Source organism: Barbatula barbatula (assembly GCF_947034865.1).
Source record: "Barbatula barbatula genome assembly, chromosome: 24".
Taxonomy (NCBI): domain Eukaryota; kingdom Metazoa; phylum Chordata; class Actinopteri; order Cypriniformes; family Nemacheilidae; genus Barbatula; species Barbatula barbatula.
Genome location: NC_136787.1, coordinates 5498156 through 5520891, shown reverse-complemented (window position 1 = coordinate 5520891; position 22736 = coordinate 5498156). Strand labels below are relative to the sequence as shown.

The 22736-nt window shown below is 38.2% G+C and overlaps 2 protein-coding genes and 1 long non-coding RNA gene across 4 annotated transcripts; 2 read left to right on the top strand and 1 right to left on the bottom strand.

The window, feature by feature from the left end:
- Position 1: 1 nt before the first annotated feature.
- Positions 2 to 3282, top strand: LOC306889587 (molybdopterin synthase catalytic subunit). 2 transcript variants are annotated; one of them, XR_013786208.1, is made up of 5 exons: positions 2 to 74; positions 236 to 357; positions 1165 to 1304; positions 1383 to 1496; positions 1572 to 1598. XR_013786208.1 is itself a non-coding variant. In XM_079448694.1 (5 exons), the coding sequence occupies exons 2-5, from the start codon at positions 1385 to 1387 to the stop codon at positions 3168 to 3170; spliced, it is 474 nt and encodes a 157-aa protein (XP_079304820.1). In that variant the 5' UTR covers positions 1165 to 1304; positions 1383 to 1384; the 3' UTR covers positions 3171 to 3282. The 2 variants fall into 2 exon arrangements, 1 of the variants encoding a protein (XP_079304820.1); XM_079448694.1 differs by lacking the exons at positions 2 to 74; positions 236 to 357 and adding exons at positions 1832 to 1955; positions 3087 to 3282 and having other exon boundaries at positions 1572 to 1725.
- itga2.2 (integrin, alpha 2 (CD49B, alpha 2 subunit of VLA-2 receptor), tandem duplicate 2) lies at positions 3180 to 22522 on the bottom strand. Its single transcript, XM_079448690.1, has 29 exons — positions 22323 to 22522; positions 19426 to 19549; positions 16853 to 16962; positions 16615 to 16709; positions 16255 to 16369; positions 15690 to 15817; positions 15449 to 15597; positions 15045 to 15195; positions 14198 to 14363; positions 14010 to 14086; positions 13772 to 13910; positions 12897 to 13042; positions 12459 to 12602; positions 11648 to 11845; positions 11439 to 11569; positions 10943 to 11103; positions 9790 to 10049; positions 9407 to 9489; positions 8774 to 8915; positions 7697 to 7789; positions 7540 to 7616; positions 7354 to 7437; positions 6781 to 6883; positions 5834 to 5944; positions 5555 to 5665; positions 5177 to 5290; positions 4994 to 5083; positions 4335 to 4451; positions 3180 to 4256 (listed from the first exon to the last, which is right to left on the bottom strand). The coding sequence occupies exons 1-29, from the start codon at positions 22378 to 22380 to the stop codon at positions 4170 to 4172; spliced, it is 3564 nt and encodes a 1187-aa protein (XP_079304816.1). The 5' UTR covers positions 22381 to 22522; the 3' UTR covers positions 3180 to 4169.
- LOC306889588 lies at positions 14663 to 17641 on the top strand. The gene is made up of 3 exons (XR_013786209.1): positions 14663 to 14684; positions 15095 to 15178; positions 15545 to 17641. It is a non-coding gene; the product is annotated as an uncharacterized lncRNA (long non-coding RNA).
- Positions 22523 to 22736: the final 214 nt, after the last annotated feature.

Below are 22736 nucleotides of genomic sequence, written 5' to 3'. Positions count from 1 at the left end.
CCGAGGAAGACACGCGCTGCGACTGTATCGAGTCTGCATGTGTCCGTGTCAAAAGCGCACACATGAATACCGAGGTAAGCCTGCTTTTGATATCGCTTACACAACTAGGTTTGTGATTAAATGCGTAAATCGAACGTTTGCATGACGAAATCAAGTCATGTTTAATGACAGCAGACGAACTTCAGTGTTTGTTCGAGCTGCACATGTTAGATATTTACATCGCTGTCGTTGTCAGGTGTCTGTTCTCTACTTCGCCAAAAGTGCCGAATTTGCGGGCCTCAAGTCGGAGGTTATCACCGTGTCGTCCGACGTTACATCTGGACAGCTGTGGCGGCACTTAGAGGAGAAACATCCAAGGTACACGAGTGCATCTGAACTGCAAACATCCAGTTTAAACTTAACATTTGAGTTTGCTCAACTGTGTGTAGTTTTGATCAAACGCACTTTAAAGGGAACACGCTTCAAACTTCGTCCACTGTAAGTGGGTCACACACTCATAATTCCGTATTCTGATGAAGACTTGGACAGTTTTACACGTTTAGGGGATACCAAATATCATCAATATACATTTCATAGCTTTATTTCACTTTGAATGTATTTATTTCGGGCTTCTCGCAACTGTGCATTGTTTCAGAAAACGCATCGCAGGACAAACAGAAGGGACACACAGTGATAACTAGATACAAAGATGCTTGTTTGGAAAACGACAGTGGGAAGTTGACAAATTATCCGTACATGTGTCCTGTTTTTTAGAAAGCAAACTGGTAAACATAGATTATTTATAATATAAAATAGTAATTTCTTTCTACATTTCTGCTGTCACACCATAGGACACATGTACGTATGTCCTTTATCTTTACATGCAGCGTAATTCACGTCTGTTGTAATATTTGGTGACCAAATGTGTACTTTCTTCATTTGCTTTTCAAATCCCTTTTGTCATAAATAACAGTTATTATTGGTGCTTGTCATGGGGGGAGATGTGTGCTATTACTTTATTGTTTCAAGTTATCCCCTGCTGCATGATGTATATATATTTACAACTCATTGAGACCATGGCTCATGGTTTAATTGCAACCCCCAAAACTCCTAGCAACCACATAGCAACGAGCATCACTCACATTCTTCACAAAATGTAAAAACGGAGTCACTTCTATTTGTCAGACTCGCTGTTTTACGGGATCAAGTGGTGCTGGCCGTGCGTCAGGAGTACGTGCCTTTGAGTGGGCAGCCCTTGACCCTCAGAGAGGGAGACGAGGTGGCCGTTATACCGCCTCTCAGTGGAGGCTAGTGGAACCGCAAAGGTGTGCATCCAATATTTGTATCTGTCTGTCTGTAGAAGTCTGTTTGTCATGGAGTCTAATGTTTTGTTATGTATACAGGTATGGCTTTAAATGGTCGAGATGTAATTTCACTCACCACTGATAAGCTTTCTGCTGATGCTGTATCTGAATCTGTAACTTGTGCTTCCTGTGGAGCTATATCCCTGTTTATTGGTATGTATATTCATCTGCCTCCGTTTACAACTGCCTTTATTATAAACGCATACATCATTTTAATCTCTATTTAAGGTACTACAAGAGATCATTTTGAGGGCAAGATAGTAGTACGCCTGGAATATGAAGCGTACGTTCCGATGGCAGAATTGGAACTTAAGAAGATCTGCAGTGACATCAGGACAAAATGGCCGAGTGTCAGACACATCAATATACAACACAGACTGGGGTGAGTCTGAAATCTGTTCTGATAATGATGTCATGTTCATTCGCCGTATGTCATTACGTAGCGAGTACTTAGCAAGCACTGTATGTTTTGTGGATCGTGTCCACAGTGTGGTACCAGTAACGGAAGCAAGCGTTATAATTGGGATCTCATCACCACACAGAAGTGATTCACTGGAGGCGGTGAAGTTTTGCATCGACACACTCAAAGCAACTGTGCCGATCTGGAAAAAGGTGTGAAAACATGTCATTCCTACTCTAGAGCACTTGTTGTTTCTGTATAGCCCTGTGACACTATGCTATCAAACCAAGCTTAAGGGAATAGTTCACCTAAAAATCACAATTTTGCTATCATTTACTCATCCAGATGGGCAATTCGGTGAAAATGTCAACCTTACCATGAAAACAAACGTATTTACCGTTTTACCATACTAACGGCACAGATTTCAACATTTGGTGGTTCAAATACCCATGTGGATCTCTCTTCAAGATTTAACGCATTAGATTTATTTTTAGTGCCATTTTCAGGATTGTCACATCCATAACGGTCCATATTCCTCATGAATGAACACATGAAAATTAAAATAACGTAACTATGTTCTATAAAGAGGCATCTCTTCTCCATTCTTTGGGTATTATTGCTTCAGGATTGTGCATTTTATTTCACAGAAATCCTACAAAGTTTGTCATCTCCCAAAAACGTGTCCTTCTTTTGTCACATTTTATTTTTTTAAATAGAACATTTGCTCACAGACTGACATTTTTCTGAATTTTTAGACTCTATCAACAAGAGTGAAGTAAAATATAAACAGATGGTTCAATATATTCGTAACAAACACATTCTTTGAGCATTTTTACGTCTCGTCCATAACGCAAAAGGTCCCATCCATGATGCTGGAATTGCCCAGAAGTTGTGCCAAAGCTATATTTATATATTCTTATCGGGCAGAACAGAAAGAGAGATATTTGGAAGAATGTTTGCAACCAAACAGTTCTAGGGCACTTTGGGCTTCCACAGTAGGAAGAAAAACTAGCATAGTAGTCAATGGTGCCCCAGAAATAATGGTTTACACATTGTTCAAAATATCTTCTTTTGTGTTCAACAGACCAAATACAGTTATTTAGCATCAGAACACTTTCAGGGTTAACTTTATTTGTTTTATGTATGTGTGTTTGTATTTGATGGGCAAATACTTAACCTATTAATAAAATGCTTAAAACGATTTACCACCAACTTTATTATAGTTTTTATTTCATTTTTATTCATATGTGGAATGAGCTTTTATTATTTTACTTCATTTTTTAGGAGTAAATTACGTGGTGAAATCTCTTGGAACGTGTTTGTAATTCTTTCTTTCTTTTCAGGAAATATATGAGTCTGGGGAGCCTCGCTGGAAAGAGAACAAGGAGTGTTTGTGGGGAGATGGTGGAAAAGATCCCAAATGTTAACCAGCAGATGAGTTACAGTACATCTCATTAAGCATCAAGATGTTTTTATTGAAAAATGCACAGCTTAAAGGTCTTGTAACATTTCATGAATCAAAAAATAAATGTTTTGATGAAAAGAATAGATTTGACTTTTCTTTCAAAGAATGACACGTACGAAAGAGGTACCAGTGCAAATACAACATGTAAACGCGAACAACAAACTCTCGTGCTGCATCTATTCCCAAAGATCGAATTCATGTGCCATAGTATTGTATTGATTTATAATTCACCCATCAGTAGTACAGTACAGTATTTATGTGAATTGTGACGTCAAATCGTATATCGAACGTTAACTTTTTAAAAACTGCAGTTACTGAGAATGTTCAGTTTACGTTCTTATTAGTACTCCGTATTTTGTGCAAGTATGGAGTGGGCGCCGGTACACAATACAACATCTGCACAACAGTCCCCATCACATTTACTCGCAGTAGTGCAGTGACGGACAAGTTTCCAGAAGAAACCGCTTGTCTGCCATTGGTCAAACAAACAGATAGCGCCGCCCCGAAATCACCATACGGCAGTCGCCGCTTTACACTTTCCGGTGGTGAATTCCTTATTTGTCTCTGCATATGGCGTTAGGAAACATATTTCCATCGTGAAAAATTGGATGGCTACGTTGGAACACATTTGAGCATTTATTTGGTATCGAAAATAACTGGGTTGCTATACAAGCGAGTTCAGTTTGAATTCCTCATATGACACCGCTGACCGTCTCTGGGCTCTGGTTATTATTTACAATTGCTAAAAGACAAGTGTGACCTACACCTGAAATAGACAAAGATGGTAAGGATATACCAAACAGCGTCCGCTCCAGTTATAATACGGTAGACAGGCGGCATCAGGGCCAATGTGAAAGATACACCGTTCAAGTCAAGCACTTACAAGATACACGTGATCGAACGGCAACTGGTGTGAACTAATTCTCACATAGACCTCATTGATAAGAGTGAACCGAGTTCCCTAAAGGTTCCCCTCCAGTTCCTGATCCTCTGCGCCGTAATCCGCGTTCTTCATCAGTGGTAGATGTTTCCTCTTGAAGAAGTCAAGCTGCGTAAAAAAATATATTTTGTGTTGGTTTTTAACAAGGGGATTAAGAACGTTGTACACAAAGGCAACATAAAGTACCTTCCACAGCAATGCAACAGCAAGAGCCAATAATAACAGTCCGCCGACAACGCTCCCTACGATGACGCCAACTGGAACGTCTCCTTTAGCTCCGGGTTTGCTTACTGTGACATCAATCTGGCAAAGAAACTTGAGTTCATGAGCTTTAAATTCCTTTTTTTGTCTATTTGATCAACCAAGTGCTGAACATCAATAAAACAGAAAAAATGCGTTTTAAACGGAACAGCTTCTGCAATGTACACGCAGTAAAAATCGTATTTAATCCACTACCTCATTCAATAAATCTGTCATCTTTTTATTCACCCTCATGTCATTCAAAACCTATAAACGAGTCTTTTGAACACAAAAGAAGATATTTTGAGAAATGTCTTTGTGGTTTTGGGTCCATACGGTGGAAGTCAATGGGGGGGCAACGGTGTTTGGTTATCAACGTTCTTCAAAATATCTTCTTTTGTTTTCTGCAGAAGAAAGAAAGCAATACGCTGCAGTCTATATGAAGCAGGACAGTAAAAAGGACATGAAGAGTTGCGAGGGGCCATTACCACGTACGAAATGTGTTGTGGGATACAATATACACTGTTGTATTATAGCTATGATAAAAAGTTGACCAAAACATGCTATTTCTTATCATATTTGAAATAAGCGAGCAAAAACCATACCTCCAAATGCTTCTGTTCGATGAACAGTATATCAGATTGAGACGTCTTTATCTCAGCTCCCACCGTGAGTAAGACGGACAGAAAATCAGCCTTGAATCGTACAAACATGGCGAAGGTGAGACATCAACATTTACCTCAAGGTACGTTTGCCGGATTTTACATCTGTGAAACCGATGATGTTACCTTCACAAAAGTGCCGTTCCATATTTTGGTGGTGACATTGACGTAATAATCTCTCCTCTCCTCCAGATCCTTCAGGACACATTGCATTGCCTGACATGAAGCCGTTTTGCAGTTCTGTGCAACACATGACAGATAAAGTTACACCTCTGAGGCTGGAAAAATCCAAGACATCCTGTTATTTGAACTGTAGTCATTAGCCCTCATATGAAAATAATACAAATCATTTGCGCACAAACAACTCTCACAGAGTTTCATACTTCATTCATTACCACGTCCTTTGTAAGTCATAACCGATAAAAATGTCACTTCGAATGCACATGTTTTTTTAAGAGCTCTTGGATTCAGAAAAGTGAGAGACAAACAGCCAGAAGCACTAACCAGATCCTTTGTTCCTCTAAAGCTCTCCTCGGTTATTCTGGCAGTGTAAGGCTTTTGGTTGATCTTAAATGGGTCAATCAGATGGTTGTCCGCACAGTGTATCTTTTCAGGCTGTTGCGTGAAATTGAAACAATATTTGGAATCGTCAAATCAAATCGTTCCCATGTGCTTTCAAATCGCGCGTGTTTTCATGTTTGGCTAGTTGAATAAATTGTATGTAAAAGGACAAATATGTCGCACACTGCCAATGTCTTACAAGGAGTTTAAGATGGTACTCACGGGTGAAGTTTTAACCGAGGTGACATACAGAAGAGGATTTCCAGCCTTGGTGCTGACGGGCAGTGAGACGGTGAGGTACACCAGGCTGACTGGAAGGGTTCCTGGAGAAACCTGCAGAAATGAATCCGTGAACAGTGATCACTTTTTCATAATAGCATGAATGATTTTTCTTCTACTATTTATGATTTCAGCATTCATGGATAACCTGGATCGTAGGAATCGATGGATTGGATCTACACATTTAAAAGGATAGTTCAGCCAAAAACGAATTCACTCATTCATCATTCATTCACACTCATGTCAAACCCGTGTGACTTTCTTCTGCAGAGCACAAAAGAAGATATTTTGAAGAATGTTGGTAACCATTGTATAGACTTCACTGAGATATTGCTCAGGATATCTCCTTTTGTATTCCACAGAAGAAACGGTCAGGTAGGTACGTTTTGAAGGTGAGAAAAAATGGAGAAAGAAATATTTCATTTTTGGTTAAACTATTACTTCATTTCGCTAGTTGCACTGTAAGATTTTGGGACGCAGTGTCGGCAGAGTAATTTCCGATGGTATTACACTGTAAGGGAAAAAGAGAATTTCTGGCTGGTTAATATGTTTTTTTAAATAAGAATGTTACATATAAGCGATGGGACGGATCCTCTCTACATTGCTGAGCACTCGGTTTAGCCAAAACAATTTGATAAGACCGGAAAATAGTCTGTGGACTCTGCCGTCGCAAAAGCTCACCGGCGCCATCTTGTGCAACAAGCCCATAACCCTATTTTTGACTAATACACATTTAAATACTAATGCAAAATAAATGTTTACTATCAGTTTAAAATGCATTTCCAAGATAATAACTGGATATCCCATTGTATGAGTGTTTCACTCTAAAAATATCAAATAATTGTTCATGACTTTGTAAAGCAAAGCCGACAGTTGAACAGAACACTCACCTTCAGATTAAAATTAAAATCTGGACCAATGTCCCTGTAGGAGTTTATTGTGGTTGGGATTTCTTCCTCTTTTTCAAGTAAATAAACATTCATGTTTGCTTCTCTGGAAAAAAAAGTAATATATACAAATGTAAACTGTTTTTTGTGAAATTGTTACATTTAAAGGAAACGTCAGTTAGATTCTCAATGATTGTAACATTTACAATGACTTTGTTGCTTATGTTCTAAATTTTAAGCATCATTGGTATACAGTATCTCTACTTTAAATGTTAAATAAAAAAAAATGTAATTGACTTCATTGAGTTTTTACTTGACAAAGGAAAAATGTCAAAAGTAGGTAAATCAAGCCCTAAATAATAATTATTTTATTAAACGAATATGTTTTTATTGTTAAGTAAGTAAACAATTCTGTCATCCCGTTAACTAAAGTCAAGCTTGGGGTGGCGATACGGGAGTGGGACCAGCGCTACGGGAATCCAACTCGGGTCGCCATGAGCACACCGGCGCGCCAACCACAAAATATGAATAAAACTGAAAGTGAAGTGGAGATGGAGGTGTGTGTTATAATCTGACCTGCTGATGATGATCTCTGAGTTGTATTGGACAGGAACAGAGACAGAGATCTTGTTATCAACAGGAGTTTCTTCTGTGCTGTCACTGCAGTAGAACAAAGAATAAACAAACTTTGTTTATACTTTCTTGAGTAGAAATCTATATTTTATTAACCATAAAACCTACAACTGCCTGTAACAGCTTTACCTTAAGGCCTCAAAGACCACTACAGCAGCTTTCTGCAGCTGATTCAGGTTAAAGTCGAAGCTGATCCCAAATGAAACCTGGTCACAAAGAACTTAAAGTGTTAGAATGGTGTCAGTCAGACATAAACAGAGGAACACTAAACTTATAAATGTCTCACCGATTGATCTGTTCTCAGGGCTGGATAGCTCACTTGGCAAACAAGCGTGTCTGATTCTTTCATCAAAGTGCACTTTAACTCTGACCCATCGGTCTGAAAAAGTTGAAACAATACGGTAATACAAACCTAATTCCTCCAATATATCAGTTATTATTGAACATGACATTTTAAATCGAAATGGATGTTGTAATAGATCTTTGTTGAATGGATTGGTCGCACAAAAAATGATTTTGTTATTTATACATCCTCAGGTCATTCCAAACCTGTTTGACTTTTTTTCTTCTGCAAAACACAAAAGAAGATATTTGGAAGAACGTTGATAACTGAACAACACTGAACCCCGTTGACTTCCGTTGCATGGACACAGTGGCGCCCCAGAAGATTTTAATAGGGGTGGCCACTAGGGGTGGCACCAAAAACATACAAAACATTCAGTGTAATGTGTGTTATACTTGTTTACGTTTGTTTCTGGTTAATCTAACAATATGATTTTAAATCTGCAGTCCGTAACCTTTTTTGGTAAAACATTTTCCAAAATCAATTTGTCGCGTGTGAAGATGCAGCCAGAGGCAGATCGCTTGAAGCATCTTCTTACAGCAGCTGGAATTTAATTAATACAGTAGACTACTGTATGGCATACATACCCGTTAACGTTTGTCGTCTCTCCAAAAAGTGAAGAATAGATGCTCTCCTGAGTCTTGTCCTTCTTCTTGCACTTGCACTGACTGAATCTACAATTTTTATTTTTTGTGGCTGCAGAGGGTGTGGCATTTTATTTCACTTCACGAACAATAGTGAATTTACATTATGTATTCAAATTAATAGTACCCACTGCAAAATCACGCTGGGATGGCCAGAGTTCATACAGTGGTGGCCGTGGCCACCCCTGGCCACCCCTTGGGGGCGCCCCTGCATGGACACAAGACCACGAAGACGTTTCTCAAAATATCTTCTTTTGTGTTCCACAGAAGAAAGAGTCATTTACAATTTATGTGTAAAAAGTGTGTAAAAAGATATTGGGTGAACTGTCCCTTAAATTATAAACAATTACAGATAATAAGTTCTGATGTCACGTACTTCAGGTGTAACAGTAGCGTAGAACAGGTTACTGGAGTAACGCGCAGATACTCTTGCATTGTAGGCATTTTCCTTTCTGTTCATTACTGTCACAGTGAAAGACAATCTGTTCTTGTTGTGACTGACCACTAGTGGAGATTCTCTAGAAAGAAAATAAACAAACAAACAATAATAATAATCACTTTGAGCTAAATATACACCGATAATTGGCCGATCGTTGAAAACGGCCAAAGTTTAGGGCCGATATATCCTGTGTGCTATGAAATGCTATGAATTTGTGCTCTGTATATAGAACATGTTAAGAAAAATCTCCAGTTTAATGTTGAACATGAATAGTCAATATATGAATTAAGAACATTCAGAAAGTTAAGAAATATTAAATTAATCTTCAGAATGATGTCAATGCAAGTTAATATAACCATCCAAACTATCGTCATCGGCAGAAATCGGAATGATCAGCTATCGGTGGAGAAATTTAGTGCCAGTGTATCTCTACTTTTAGCATTATGTTTAAAAATGTAAATTCAGTGAAAAGTGAAATTGTTGAACTTAAAAAGGTGAAAAAAATGTTTATGACATAATCGCTAAGATTTCTGTTGGCATGTTTACGTCACACAGTCCAAGGAATCTTACCCAAGATTATCTTCACTCTCCACACTCAACACTAAATCACTGAAGCAGATGTCATCTGGCCCACAATCCTTTGAGAACGGGATCTGAACGGGAAAAAAAACCAATAAATTCAGCATTCAAGAAAGTCCTGAATTAAGATGTCCCTCTGAATTTTCTATACTTGTGCCGGTATTTAACAATACAGTCTTTTGTGATAACACTGTAACACTATTGTTGATCAAAAATCCAAGATTCACATCGCTCTCCATTATCGCATAGAGAGCAAGTGTAAACAAAACATATGATGAGAATGCATATGTTTTTAATGCAATGGATATTTCAGAAAGTGACAGTAAATGAAGACAGAACTGTCCTTCTTAAACGTAGAGGTTTGTGCCACTCACAAAAAACTCCCATGCAGAGAGACTAAAGGCGTCTAGAACGGGGTCTGAGTCCGGATGGCCCAGAACTACATCCACGCGCAGAGCGATTGAGTTGACAAGATCAGGGCTCTCCTGCACGTAGATTTCATGCTCTTCACACTTGTCCTGCGCAGGGACGCTGATGTCCTTCTGCACGACTCGTTCCAAGTTACTGAAATGACCTCTTGAGCTCACACGAGATGACTGTAGATCCGCATCCAGTGTCAGATTGTACCTGATATCTGAATTTATACAATAAAAAAATATGTGAATTTATGATCGTGTTATGCTCAGAAATATACATGTAGTACTATGCTTAAGAATAATGATACGGTGTTTATTATCATATCGTCACCTTGCAACTATAAGGTTATATTTGCATTCTGCAGTTTTGAGATATTGACCTTTAAAATGTTTGCATTCCATTTGACTTTGTATATAAAACCTTTTTGTTTTCCAAAAATGTCCCAAAAACAACACATAATGTAAATTTGTTTTGACAGAATAATAACATGCGAATCACTCGATTTATGATTCCATATGGTGCAGTGCACATAAACCATAAATAAATGGCTATAGTATATTATAAAAAAATGATTTCACTTATTTATTTGTCTTGTTTTTAAATCAAGATACATATCCTCTAGAAGCTAAATGACCTAAGAGGTCTTGTTTTCTGAAAATTTGATGTTTATGAACAAGTTAAAATATCCCCCAATGATGTAAGAAAAATAAGCTTAACATCTCTATTATGCACTTTCTTCAAGTTGATATTGATATCTTATATTGTTATCTCACAAGACATAATGTGATTTCATTTTGCTTTTAAAGTAAATGTATATTTAAACTAGAACAAGACTAAAATCCCAAGTAGGAAATAAATGTTGGCGCATGTGCCAATAACAAACTTTCCAAAAAATACATTTCTTGAAACGCATTTTTGTATGAACACATTTTTCTCTTAAGTATGATGAGATCTGATCTTGCCAACATCGAGTCCATCTGGGATAACATGATATGCAGAATAACAGACATGGCCTAAAGCCACAAGAACTGTGGCGACATCTCTCCAAGACACTTGGAACAACTCTTGTGTGCATGACCCTATTGTTGTGAGATTCAGCATCATTCTTACCCACAGCCTTTGTTTTTATCGGCTTGAACGTTGCGCTGAAACAGACTTTAGCCTTAAAGCAGGACACCTGCCTGCCGGCATACCGACAGGGTTTACTCAAAACACTGATCTTATCAGGAGTGAAGGAAACCTTTGCCTTGACCACGGCGATGCCTCTGCTCCTGCAACCACAAACATTATACAACCAGAGAGTTCAATTGATTTATAGGTTTTGGAACAAACAGGACAGTCACACAGAAAGTTGATGGGGTGGTGAAAGTGGGAATCCGCAGGACAGCTGGCGAGATTGTTGAATATCCCACCATGACTGAAGTTATCCGTGCAGCTGTTCTGCGCTCAACTCCATCGTTGAAGGTGGGCCGTAAATGAATTATTAGAAATTAGCATGGGGTCCCCTTACATAGGATCTAACCCTGCTGTTTTGCACCCCGACAAACTATGAAAATCCGTTGGTACCCGTGTGGTGTAATAATGGCTGACGTGTTGAAATTCTCACCAGAGCTGGACCACCTTCCCATCACCTCCGACAGCGACGTCTGGGATCGAGTCACCGTTCATATCTGTACTGCCATCTAGAGCACGTCCGAAGAACCTCAATGTTTGGTCCACTTTGGATCCAAGAATTTTCTGAATTTATAAAAACAAGTTTAGACATTTGCAGATTTTTATATGCGGAAATAGATGACGTATTTAGCGGAGTTTTACCTGCGTGCTCTGCTTTCTGATGGTTTTTCGATCTCCATAGTAGATGTAAATGGCTCCTTGATCATTGCCTTCCAAAGGAGCACCGACCACCACATCACTGAAACGATCCAGGTTCAGATCTGGGACAGCAGTGATGGCCATTCCAAACCGAGCGTTCTTTTGGGTGCTCTCCAAGAAACCCTGGTTACTTAAAATACCCTAAAAACAGAAGATGTTAATAATAATAAGATTAATACTGTATAAGTATTCGTATTGACTTTAGATAAGCTACAAGGACTCAAGATGGATGTTTACTAGAACTGAACTGAAACTGAACATAATAAACTCTTAATGATTGTAAAAATGTTTTAATCAACAATTCACCATGTATGCCAAAATATAACCTGTAAAAACAATTATATTTTGTCCACTGGGGCCCCAGATTTTTTTTAAAATGAAATATTGATATTTGTTACCACGTTTTGAAAGTGTAAAAATTTTATAAAATTACAGTATTTTTGGTTTAGAAACAGCGTGCATTGACATTTATGCAGAAATACTTCATGATGATGATTCTACTTATAGCTGATTTCCACAGTACACACGTTTTCTAAAATATTTAATTAAATTCATTGGTTATTTGCTTTTTTAAGCATGAACATGAAACATGAAGCTGGCCTTTCTGATGTCAATGTAGCACATCACTACTTACATTTACAAATCACAGCGAATATTATTGTGAATATTATGTGTAGTCACAAGAAAAGTACCGTACATGAGCATGTGTGAAGAAGAAAGGGAAAAAGGAGACTAGTAGTAGAAATTGTCTCACCTTAGTAATAGAGAAGATGTAAACTCTCCCCGTTTCAAACTTCTCTTCACTCATGTACATTGGAGCTCCAACCAGCAGCACATCAGTCACACCATCAACATTTACATCAACAGGACAGAGAACACTGCCGAAATAAGACCCGATCTACAAACCACACGCACACCAAATACACTTAACAATATTGTTTTTTTAGTTTGTATGTGCTAGCTTTGAGGTCATTTGTAAAACAACTTGCAATGCATTTCAAGTGTATATTGAGAAAACGGAAAATAAAGTTCACGATCTTGCATTTAGGAGCCTGTTGAAATGTTATCCAATGAGCTCTTTACATTGAGACTACGACTTATAGCAAGAAGCAAAACATGGGTGTCAAATATTTTGCTAACCCAGGACTCAAACCTAAAACCTCATCGCTGAGGAGTCATTAAGGAATCGTACCTGCTCTCCTCTCTGTGAATCTACGACGACCGCCTGTTTCTTGCTGTTGATGGTGTAAACTACAACTTGTCCTCTATGAACGGCACGAGGAGCACCAGCCACATAAAACTCAGAAGAGCCGTCTGTTAGAGTGCTGACAGAGTAACCTGAACAGACCGTGAGAGAAACAAATCCAATTAGCTCAATGACAACAATGAACAGCCTAAAATTCAATTTTCTTCACTTTCTGTAGAGTAATAACAAATTTGATACTTTTTTCTTCATGTTTTGATTTAGGGATGTGCAGTGTTCCCAAAGCATTTGTGTATTGAAATAGCTTTCCTGTAGCTCAGTGGTAAGAGCATTGCGTTAACAACACAAGGTTGTGGGTTGGATCCCAGGGGATTGCAGATACCTATGTATAAATGTATGGGATAATACAATGTAAGTCGCTTTGGATAAAAGCGTCTGCCAAATGCCTAAATGTAAATAAACTCTCAATTGGTTTCAGAGAAAGAGAATAAAGCTGCTAGAATGGCCCAGCCAATCACCTGACTTGAATCCGATAGAAAATCTATGGAAAGAACAATTGTTAAGATGTACCAACAAAGGTTTGTTCAAAGGATTAAGCGTGTGAAATACTTTTCCCCATTTCATTCTTTTCATTACGTAAAACGTAATTTGTCTAAAATATTTGTATGTATGTATGTATTATTTGGGATGTTATCGACAATTTCATGTCAACAGCACCTTGAGAAATATATTTACTGAGAAAAATGGTGACGTGTTCAGTATTTATTTTACTCGGTGTCTATACAGTATTTATATGGAGGACTGATATATTTAGTTGTAAATATACAGTAAAGATACGTTTGGTGGAAATTATGCTGTTTTACCAAGTAATGAACCATGTTTGTTGTCCTCCAGCACCTCCTCAAAAGCATTTCTGGGTAAAACTTCTGATCCCTGAGCAGTTTGGTGAACAACGGTGCCGATCCATTCATATGCTCCAACTGCACCCAGTAAGACAACATCCTACAACCCAGACTGAGAATGTAAACCACTAGGAGACCGAGCATTTGGACATACAACATTGGTGGATTATCACCCTGCAGAGAGAAAAAGAGCCAGTACCTTATTTTTGGTCTGATGTGCACTGAAACCCACTTGTGACATTTCCATTGAGAAACCCTCAACATCCTTTCCAAGACCTGAATAAAAGAAACAAAAATAAAATAGAAACTCAAAATCTCCAATAAATGAACTTAATGCCATTCTTTTATTTGTTATTAATGCACCGTACATTAGACATAATTAAGGACCTTCAATGTTGAAGATTCGATCTCCAAGAGTTCCAACAATTTCTATAAGGGCTGCCTCCTCAGACACATCAAAGAAGTATTTCTCAGTTGGAGAACTGGCTATTGACTTAATCTCAGCTATAAGTTTACTGGTTTCAATGTTCTCCCTTGTGTAATATCCCAGCACCTAGGAAAATTCAAAAAAATATATTCAAACGTACACTACCGTTCAAAAGCTTTAAATCTCTTAAAGACTCTTTACTGTCATGATTCTGCCGCATCATGTCATGTTTCTCTTGGTTTAGTGGCAGGATCATAACAGAATCTCATGTTTTGTGTGGAGAGAGGCAATTATTGTTCTTATGGCCTTCCATACTCTCTCCTGTCTCGTCTTTGTTCCCATCCTCTCGTTACCCTCGTTATTGATTAATGCCCTTCCCTCTTGATTTGCTCCCTTATTTAATGCCCTTGTGTCTTCTGTCTTGTGCTGGTTCATAATGGTGTTGTGGTGAGTCCATGTGTCTTGTCAAGTCTAGTTCAGTGTATTTGTAGTTCTTGTTTTGAGTTTGTTAAGTCTTTGTGTAGTTAGTCTTAGTCATGTTATTGTATCCATGTTTTGTTCTGTTACCCCCTCGTGGGTCTTTGTTTTATTTATTAAATTATTTGTTAACCCCTTACCCGCTGTCTGCACCTGGGTCCTCTCTCCGTGTCTCACCACGAGAATCATGACACTTTACAGTGTATTGTTTACACATTTTAAAATAATAGTAAACTTATTAAAATTGAAATTGTTATGATTAAAAGCATAAAAAAGACATTGAAACTATATTATAGTCTAGCATCTTGAAAAGAGACTAAAATAACTAACCGCGATGCCAAAGCGAGTGATATTTTGCTTGTCACACGCTTGAATCACAGGGTCTCTTAGTTTTCCATCAGAAGACTCTCCATCAGTGACCACTACCATCACTTTTGTGGCACCAAGACGACCTCCATTTTGGGGTAAGAATGCATTTTTTCTATGAAATACAAACATATGCACAATCACAAAGTGATTGAAAGCTCCACAAGCGTAGGTTGAATATTAAAAGGGTCCTAAAAACTATACTGTACTTAAGTCAAATGTATTTTTGTATATTAAGAACATATTTGCTCTCAGTAGGAGGCCTGGTTTTTCTATTCACTGCATTTAATTTATAGTAATTTTTACCGAATTCAATGACAGACCATTTACGGTAATTTAATGTTTGGAATGTGGAGAGTCATGCACACCTGGCAAAATCAATGGCTAGGAACGTATTCGTTTTTATTCCTTCCTTCTGCTGAATAGCTGAAGCAGCTCTAATCATGGCCTCTTTTGTTTGAAAGGAATTGAAATAGAAGTCGAACGTGGCATCAACACCGTACTGCATGACACTGACCTGTTGCAGAAGAAATAAGAACGTATAAATGATTAAATACAGCAGGCACATGTCGAACCCTGATTAAAAGCACCCAAGCTGTTTTTGCTCACCTGAGTGCTCTGAGGTCCAATATCTACGCTTTCCAACAGTTTCTTAAGGAAATCAATGATGGGTTTCCACGGGTAAACGCTGTTAGATCCATCCAAAACAATGGCAATATCCATAAGGCTGCCACACTCTGTTTAAAGGTGGAATAGACCATCTTAATAATGTGCTATGAGAAGGTAAGTCATGGAACTCAGAGGTTAGTTTTGTGTCTTAAACTTTGAGTGACTTAAACTGATTTTCAGAGTCAGTCAATAGACACTGACAATGCAGTATATGCCTCCTCTACATCTCCATTTAAAGGATTGTATGATGTAGGCAGTATGGTGCTCAGAACTCTAACAAGCACCCGCCTCCATCCCCAGCGCCACCTGCCTAGACCTGTTTACGGGATATTGGCCATTGTAGCAGTTTCACTTGCATGCTCATCGCAGCATAAACTAATCTAGTTCGACCAAAACGAATTATATTGAACTGTCATCAGGATTTACATGCACAAAAGTTTATCATGACTGAACTGTTTATATAGAGATTCATTAACTCTTTCAGTAAACTGAAGTGTGTTCTTACTTTGAATGGCGGGTGAGAATGCTGAGTGGAGAGAAAACTGTGGGTTCACATCCGCACATACTCCTGGGTAGAAGTACAGACTACCACAGAGCTGTGCCCACAGAGGACCACATGTCTGCAACACACACAGATTGAACATCATTCGGGGGTTACTGAAAACTCACAGCAAAACTTCTCAGATGGTTCAGGCACTCAAAGCTGATTTTTATATCAGTTGGAAATATGCAAAGAGGTGATAAATAAGTACTGAAGAATTATCGTGCATTGTTAGGTCATGTTAGCTAATTCACTATCTTATGTTACCAAACCCAACCGTATCGTAGTGTTATCGCCTTTTGTGTCAGATGTAACAGTTCTTACCATAAACCCGCCATTTTTCGTTGTACGAATGAGAGTTAGTCCTAGACTCATGTTGATGTTGTTGCCGTTGGAGAGGTTTGGCAGGTTGACAGAATCTAAAAGCATATGAAACATGGTGAAGTTTTAGGCTTTGTTTTAACCTTGATTCACCACATGATCAGGTTTAATCGATCTTCTAATTCAGGTTGAAATAATCCAATGATGCCACTTGGGAATTTGGGGAAATGTTTGTTTTTACTTTGAAGATTAAGCGTCTGACAGCTGGGTCCAGGGTTGGTGAGGTCACACTTAGAGATGTCTCCCTTTCGGTTCTGAGTGTATCCCTTCCATGGAGAACCCACCAGGAGCCTGGCGAACAACAAAAAATCTTGTATATGTCTGACTCTGAAAGAAATACACCTTTTTTTGGTTTAAAACACAAGCTCAAATAATGTAAAACTCTTTGTCTGATGAACATCACACAGGAGTTTCCTCACTATTTGTGCTATTCCTTTTGTTGACGCTAGTGTTGAAGAAATGACAAGCTTCACCTGTAATGACCAGTGATAACACAGTAGGGTGTGTGTATCTGAATGTGTATCCAAGTTTATGTGTAGGTGCATGCTGTGTCCTTATATTACCCATTATAAAATCCAAACACACCCACTAAATTACACAGAATGCGAGTACACAGTTGCCTTAGCATGATAACATGTTCCGCTTAGACTAAACAGACTGAACAGTGACACGCAAGATTACTTCAAATCCTATGATTAAAATAACAACTAATGTTAGACGTTTTGATGTTCTTTAAACCACTTCACTATGTTTTATTCATATCTTCATATGATTATATTTAACGGATAGTTTTGAAATAAAATGTCTGCCATTGTTTATTCACCTTTATGTCGCTCAAGACCTGACTTTATCTTCTTTGGAACACAAAAGAAGATATTTGGAAAATTGTCTCTGTGGTTTTGTGTCCACACAATGGAGGTCAATGGCAGCTTATGACATGAGGGCAAGTCACTTTAACAAATGACTTTTTTCTCAATTAAATACATTTTGGCATATTCATTTACCTCACTACTGAGTAACAGAAACACCCGTTTCAAATTGATTTTACTATCTACAGAATTGACAGAACAGACAGAAAATATTAAAGATCATCTACAATTATTCTTTGAATGTGTTAAAAATAAATCCCTATAATGTGTCCTATTTGCAGTCAACTCCCTAGAGGATCCTTCATGGTATCCAGGCGAAACTAATATTAAATCCTGCTAATACAATGTTGTGACACTTCCTTTAAACCAATTCTAGGACATTCCCAGGAAGTTTGCACTTGGTGTACATCACAAATAAAAGTAATTCTGAGTCAGCCACAAGGCATTCTGGGAAAGACCAAGTCATTGTTTATATAGCTACTAACTTTAGTTTCTGTGTTCACTTATCCTGTAAGGGACCTGTGAATGTGTTCCCTTAAAAGGGGTCTGTGTATGTGTTTTGGGCTCGGGCAAGTCAGATTAGTCAGAGCTGATGCCAAACTCACAATGAGAGTGATGACATCAGCAGCATTCAAAAGCATGAAACGCCACAATGATGATGTCACCAACAGCCTACGCTACAGCAGGAAATGGCTCACCGGACCTGTTACACAACAGGGTCAATTGTTTGGAAATGCTTGCAATAAAAGCTTGTCTAGACGTGGCAGAGGTTACCATGAATGAATGATGATAAATGCATGAGGTTGAAAATAACCATTACAAATTATATGAAATAACCCTAACATCTGTTCAACAATGCCTTTTATTAATTACAATGTATTTCAGCTGCCCATACCTTGTTTGTTACCATTCGAGGAAGTACTGGACAATGTAGATTAAATATAACTTGTTGTATACTAAGGAAAGCTGTTTTATTGACAGGACTGAGAGAAGGCATTTGTTTTCCTGCAGATAGTTTTCTTAAGGAACTCAGCCTCTTTGTGATAGCCGGATGCTGCCAAATTGAATGACCACAGGAAGGCCACTGAGGTCATGTGATCCTCTTAACATGATCCAACCAGTACATGCAACCGAAATGAAGCTTCCTGTGTTGTTTCTTTTACCTCAAAAACAGAGAGAGCAAATAAGCTAGCAGCTATCATTATATCCAAAATGACTTATAAATTCATACCATCTCATTTGTAGGTTTTAGTAAAATTTGCTTCCGTGCAATGAAAGTTGGGTTAAATTGATAGTTCACCCAAAAGTGCCCACCCATCATTCACTCACCCTCATTTCAAACCTGTATGACTGGCTTTTGCAGAACAGAAAAGAAGATTTATTTTTTAAATGAACTGGACCCCATTCACCTGCATTGGTTTTGTGTCCATACTAGAAGTGAATGTGTGCCGGCGGTGTTTGTTACCAACTTTGTTCAAAATATCTTCTTTTTTTGTATTCCTTAAGAAAGAATGTCAAACAGGTTTGAAATGACAAGAGGTTCAGTAAAAGATGATCATTTTTAGGTAACCTATACTTTAAATCGAATTTTCAAGGGAGGGGCTTAAGTGGCACCGTATCTACACCTGACGCAACGCGATAAAAGGCAATTGAACGCATTGGAACCTATAATCAGTTTTTATTTGTCCACACTGGATGCGTCGCATCGTGTGTCGTGTCTCGTCACGCCAGTCGCATCTGGTGTAGACACGGAGTAGGGCTTTTTTCTTGTTTTTGATTGTTATGTTCTTATAATTCTTATAATTTTTGTACGAATTCATACAAAGTAGCCACATGAAAATAAAATAAAATAGTTAATTCCTGAGATCAGGTTGTTGTATCTTACCATTTTCCTTGACTGTTGCTGAACTGTTGCACAGTGTAACCAAACTGATCTGACGACACCCCTGAGAAGATCTTGGCTCCAGAAGTACCCACATTAAAACCCTGAGAGATATCAATGCTACAATCTGTAAAACATTGAAAAACATTTAGCACGTCCCACATTAAGCAACATTTACACTGCAAAACCAAAAAGAGAACAATCAGATGCATTATGCTTTTCAACGAGTTTACTTTGTTCAGATTACTGTAGACATGCCACAGCAAGATAACTCAAAACATGAGGGATAGACTGACTGTGTTTGATGTGGGGATTGTAAACAGTATTTAATCACTTAAACCCAGAGATGAATGGTGCAAGAATCAAAGATATTGCATTAAATCTTCATATGCTTAAAACCAAAACTTCTTAGCAACAACAGGGGGAAGTTTACAATAGACTTGGTCGACAGCCAATAGAGCCAATCTAGAGCCGGTCATAATTAAATTGTCTAAAAAAAATTCTTATTACTGTATGTGTATCTATAGAGCTTGTCAATAAACTTCAGGTCACATTAAATGTTGCACCATTTTGGGAGGATGCAGTGTTTTGTTTTTCTTGTTTAATTAGGAAATATAACTATGGTAGGCCGGTCTTGCTGTGTTAAAAACTGTAATATTATTAAGCAGAATCGTTCAGGACAAGCCCCTGGTACTTTCACTTTCGATTTATCAAACAAAACAAGTAACGGTACATAGCAAAACAATAATAGCAGTGGAGTATTATCCTCCCAAGATGGCGGCGCCACTGCAACATAGGGTGTGACGTCTATTTGAAAGCCTATTTGTTTGTAAAACCATGCCGTAAAGCAGGTGATGGGTGGTGCTTGTGAACCTACCCGCGTACCAAAGTTACAAGTGTGATTTCAGCCGATTGAGGGGTGCTTAGGTAGTTAACAGTCGTCCTACCACTAAAATAATTTTAGAGAGATTTTTTTTAAGGTCGAAAAACGGCTCGTTGTTGCTTTAAACAATTTTGGTATATGACAGTCTATACGTTTTAATCAACGTTTTATAAAAGACAAGGTTGTCCCGCTGAACATCTGAAAGTAACCTAAATGGTGGATTGATACTTTATTACAGTCCCAATTTACCCACATTATTCACATTACGAGGGTGCTTATAAAACACATTGCATGTAAACTTTTTAGCTGGTTATTTTTACTATTTATTTTAGTCGGATAATGTATGAACACTATATGTTCGTGTTGAAAATACTGTAACTTCTTTGGTGATTAACTTTCTGTCATGATCACGGGTGGTGAGACAAGGACAGAGGACCCAGGTGCAGACAGCGGGTAAGGGGTTAACTTATATTTAATTATAAATGACAAAACAAAGACCCACAAGGGGGTAACAGAACAAAACATGGATACAATAACATGACAAGACTAATACTAACTACACTTAAACAAGACTAGCTGTCTGCCAAATGCCTAAATGTAAAGACTAAAATTAACTTTAAACATAAACTACTAGACACACACCACACCACACCACACCACACCACACCACACCACACCACACCACACCACACCACACCACACCACACCACACCACACCACACCACACCACACCACACCACACCACACCACACCACACCACACCACACCACACCACACCACACCACACCACACCACACCACACCACACCACTATGAACCAGCACAAGACAAAAGACAGAATACACAAGGGCATTAAATAAGGGACCAAATCAAGAGGGGAACAGGTGTAGGGCATGAATCAATAACGAGAAAACGAGAGGATGGAACAGAGAGGAGACCGGAGAGAGCGTGTGGAAGGCCATAAGGGCCATAACTGCCTCTCTCAACAGAAGACATGACATAAGAACTACATAAGAAGACTGATAGTATACTTCCCTATTTTAAGTTTAAAAGAATTATATAGCACACTTAAATCAAGTTATTTTTGATAACCATGCTACAAAACATACCAAACCAGAATATGCTGTTTTTTCAACAGGTATGTTTGAATTGACATGCAGAGAATCAGAGATGTAGAAACAAGTCTGCACGTTAGCAACACACGCCACAAGAATCTGTGGTCTTCAGCGGGGCTTCATCGAGTGCATCATGCACTCAAACGTCGCATTGTATTACAGTTTCAATGTAATATTCACTATTGAATAGAAAAAAAATGCAAGCAAGAGAGCTATATATAAAAGAGCAGATTAGTTACATATATGGCCTCCATTCATTGGTTGGGAAACTTGAATTTTAGAGACAGACACAGTCAGTGCACAAAGAGAGCTAGTGTGCAATATAGCACATGTGAAACAAGACAGAAGAATTATGTCATGAAGACGAACAAGATAAAAGAGAGGTCAGATTGTGGGGTTACAGAGAGGGAATGCAGTTGCAATTGCATGGACTCCATTCAGAATACAACGAGCAACACTATTTCTAAGAATTTGGTGTTTTCCTTGTGAAACATTTTGCTTGGCCATAGTTTACAAACTACTTCATTTTTTTCTGTCCTTGCATCATCATTTTTTTGTGTCATGTTTTCGTTTGTATTTTATTGAATTTCAAGGATTAAAATCATCACTTAATGTTGACATTTATTTGTTATTGTTGTTACAAACCGCATCGAACTGTCGTCTATCTAATTCATGTCTGACGAGATGTAGTAGAATAACACCTTAACAAACCGATGACACAGAAAATAGTTATTTTCAACACAAAACGTTAATGTCTCGTTTATTATCCCTCACTGTATGCATTATGATAAACAAATGCAACTCTTATATATAACACAAAACTTCCTATGAATTGAGGGCAAAGCAACTTGCAATAAGGCATCAATGCAGAGATCCAAGATAAACGCGCGTGAGAGTACTTACACAAAAAGAGGAGTAACAGCGGATATTTCATGACAAAACCCATAATATTATCCAGCATCCAGTGTATCGGCGTGCAGTCCTGCGTGAGTGCGTGAGTGCGTGCGTGCGTGCGTGCGCGTTTTGTGTGTGCGCAACATCGGAGCAAAGCTGCCAGAGGAAGTGATCGAGCCAAACCCCCTCAAACTTAAACAAAAAGAGCAAGTTAAGATGCTGATGAGAATGCTTTTATAATGTGTTATAGCCTAATATTGTACACATCTACATGAAAACATGTTTGCCGTTATCATCATATTGGTTTTACAATTTACACATTACATGCGTTTAAAAAACGCCTGGCAGGAAATAGACTATAATACAAAAGTTATAAAGTAATATGCATGCACAACCTCACAAAACCTTTGACCAAATAAAGTT

Excerpts from the sequence above, each read along its gene's own strand:
- LOC306889587 (XM_079448694.1), top strand. The coding sequence starts at position 1,385 with ATGGCTTTAAATGGTCGAGATGTAATTTCACTCACCACTGATAAGCTT. Across the intron at positions 1,726-1,831 it reads AATATACAACACAGACTGGG|TGTGGTACCAGTAACGGAAG; the intron begins GTGAGTCTGAAA and ends TCGTGTCCACAG. Across the intron at positions 1,956-3,086 it reads CTGTGCCGATCTGGAAAAAG|GAAATATATGAGTCTGGGGA; the intron begins GTGTGAAAACAT and ends CTTTCTTTTCAG.
- itga2.2 (XM_079448690.1), bottom strand. The coding sequence starts at position 22,380 with ATGCTGGATAATATTATGGGTTTTGTCATGAAATATCCGCTGTTACTC. Across the intron at positions 16,370-16,614 it reads CGAAAAATGGCGGGTTTATG|ACATGTGGTCCTCTGTGGGC; the intron begins GTAAGAACTGTT and ends TGTGTGTTGCAG. Across the intron at positions 5,084-5,176 it reads GGAACGGCACTTTTGTGAAG|GCTGATTTTCTGTCCGTCTT; the intron begins GTAACATCATCG and ends GTACGATTCAAG.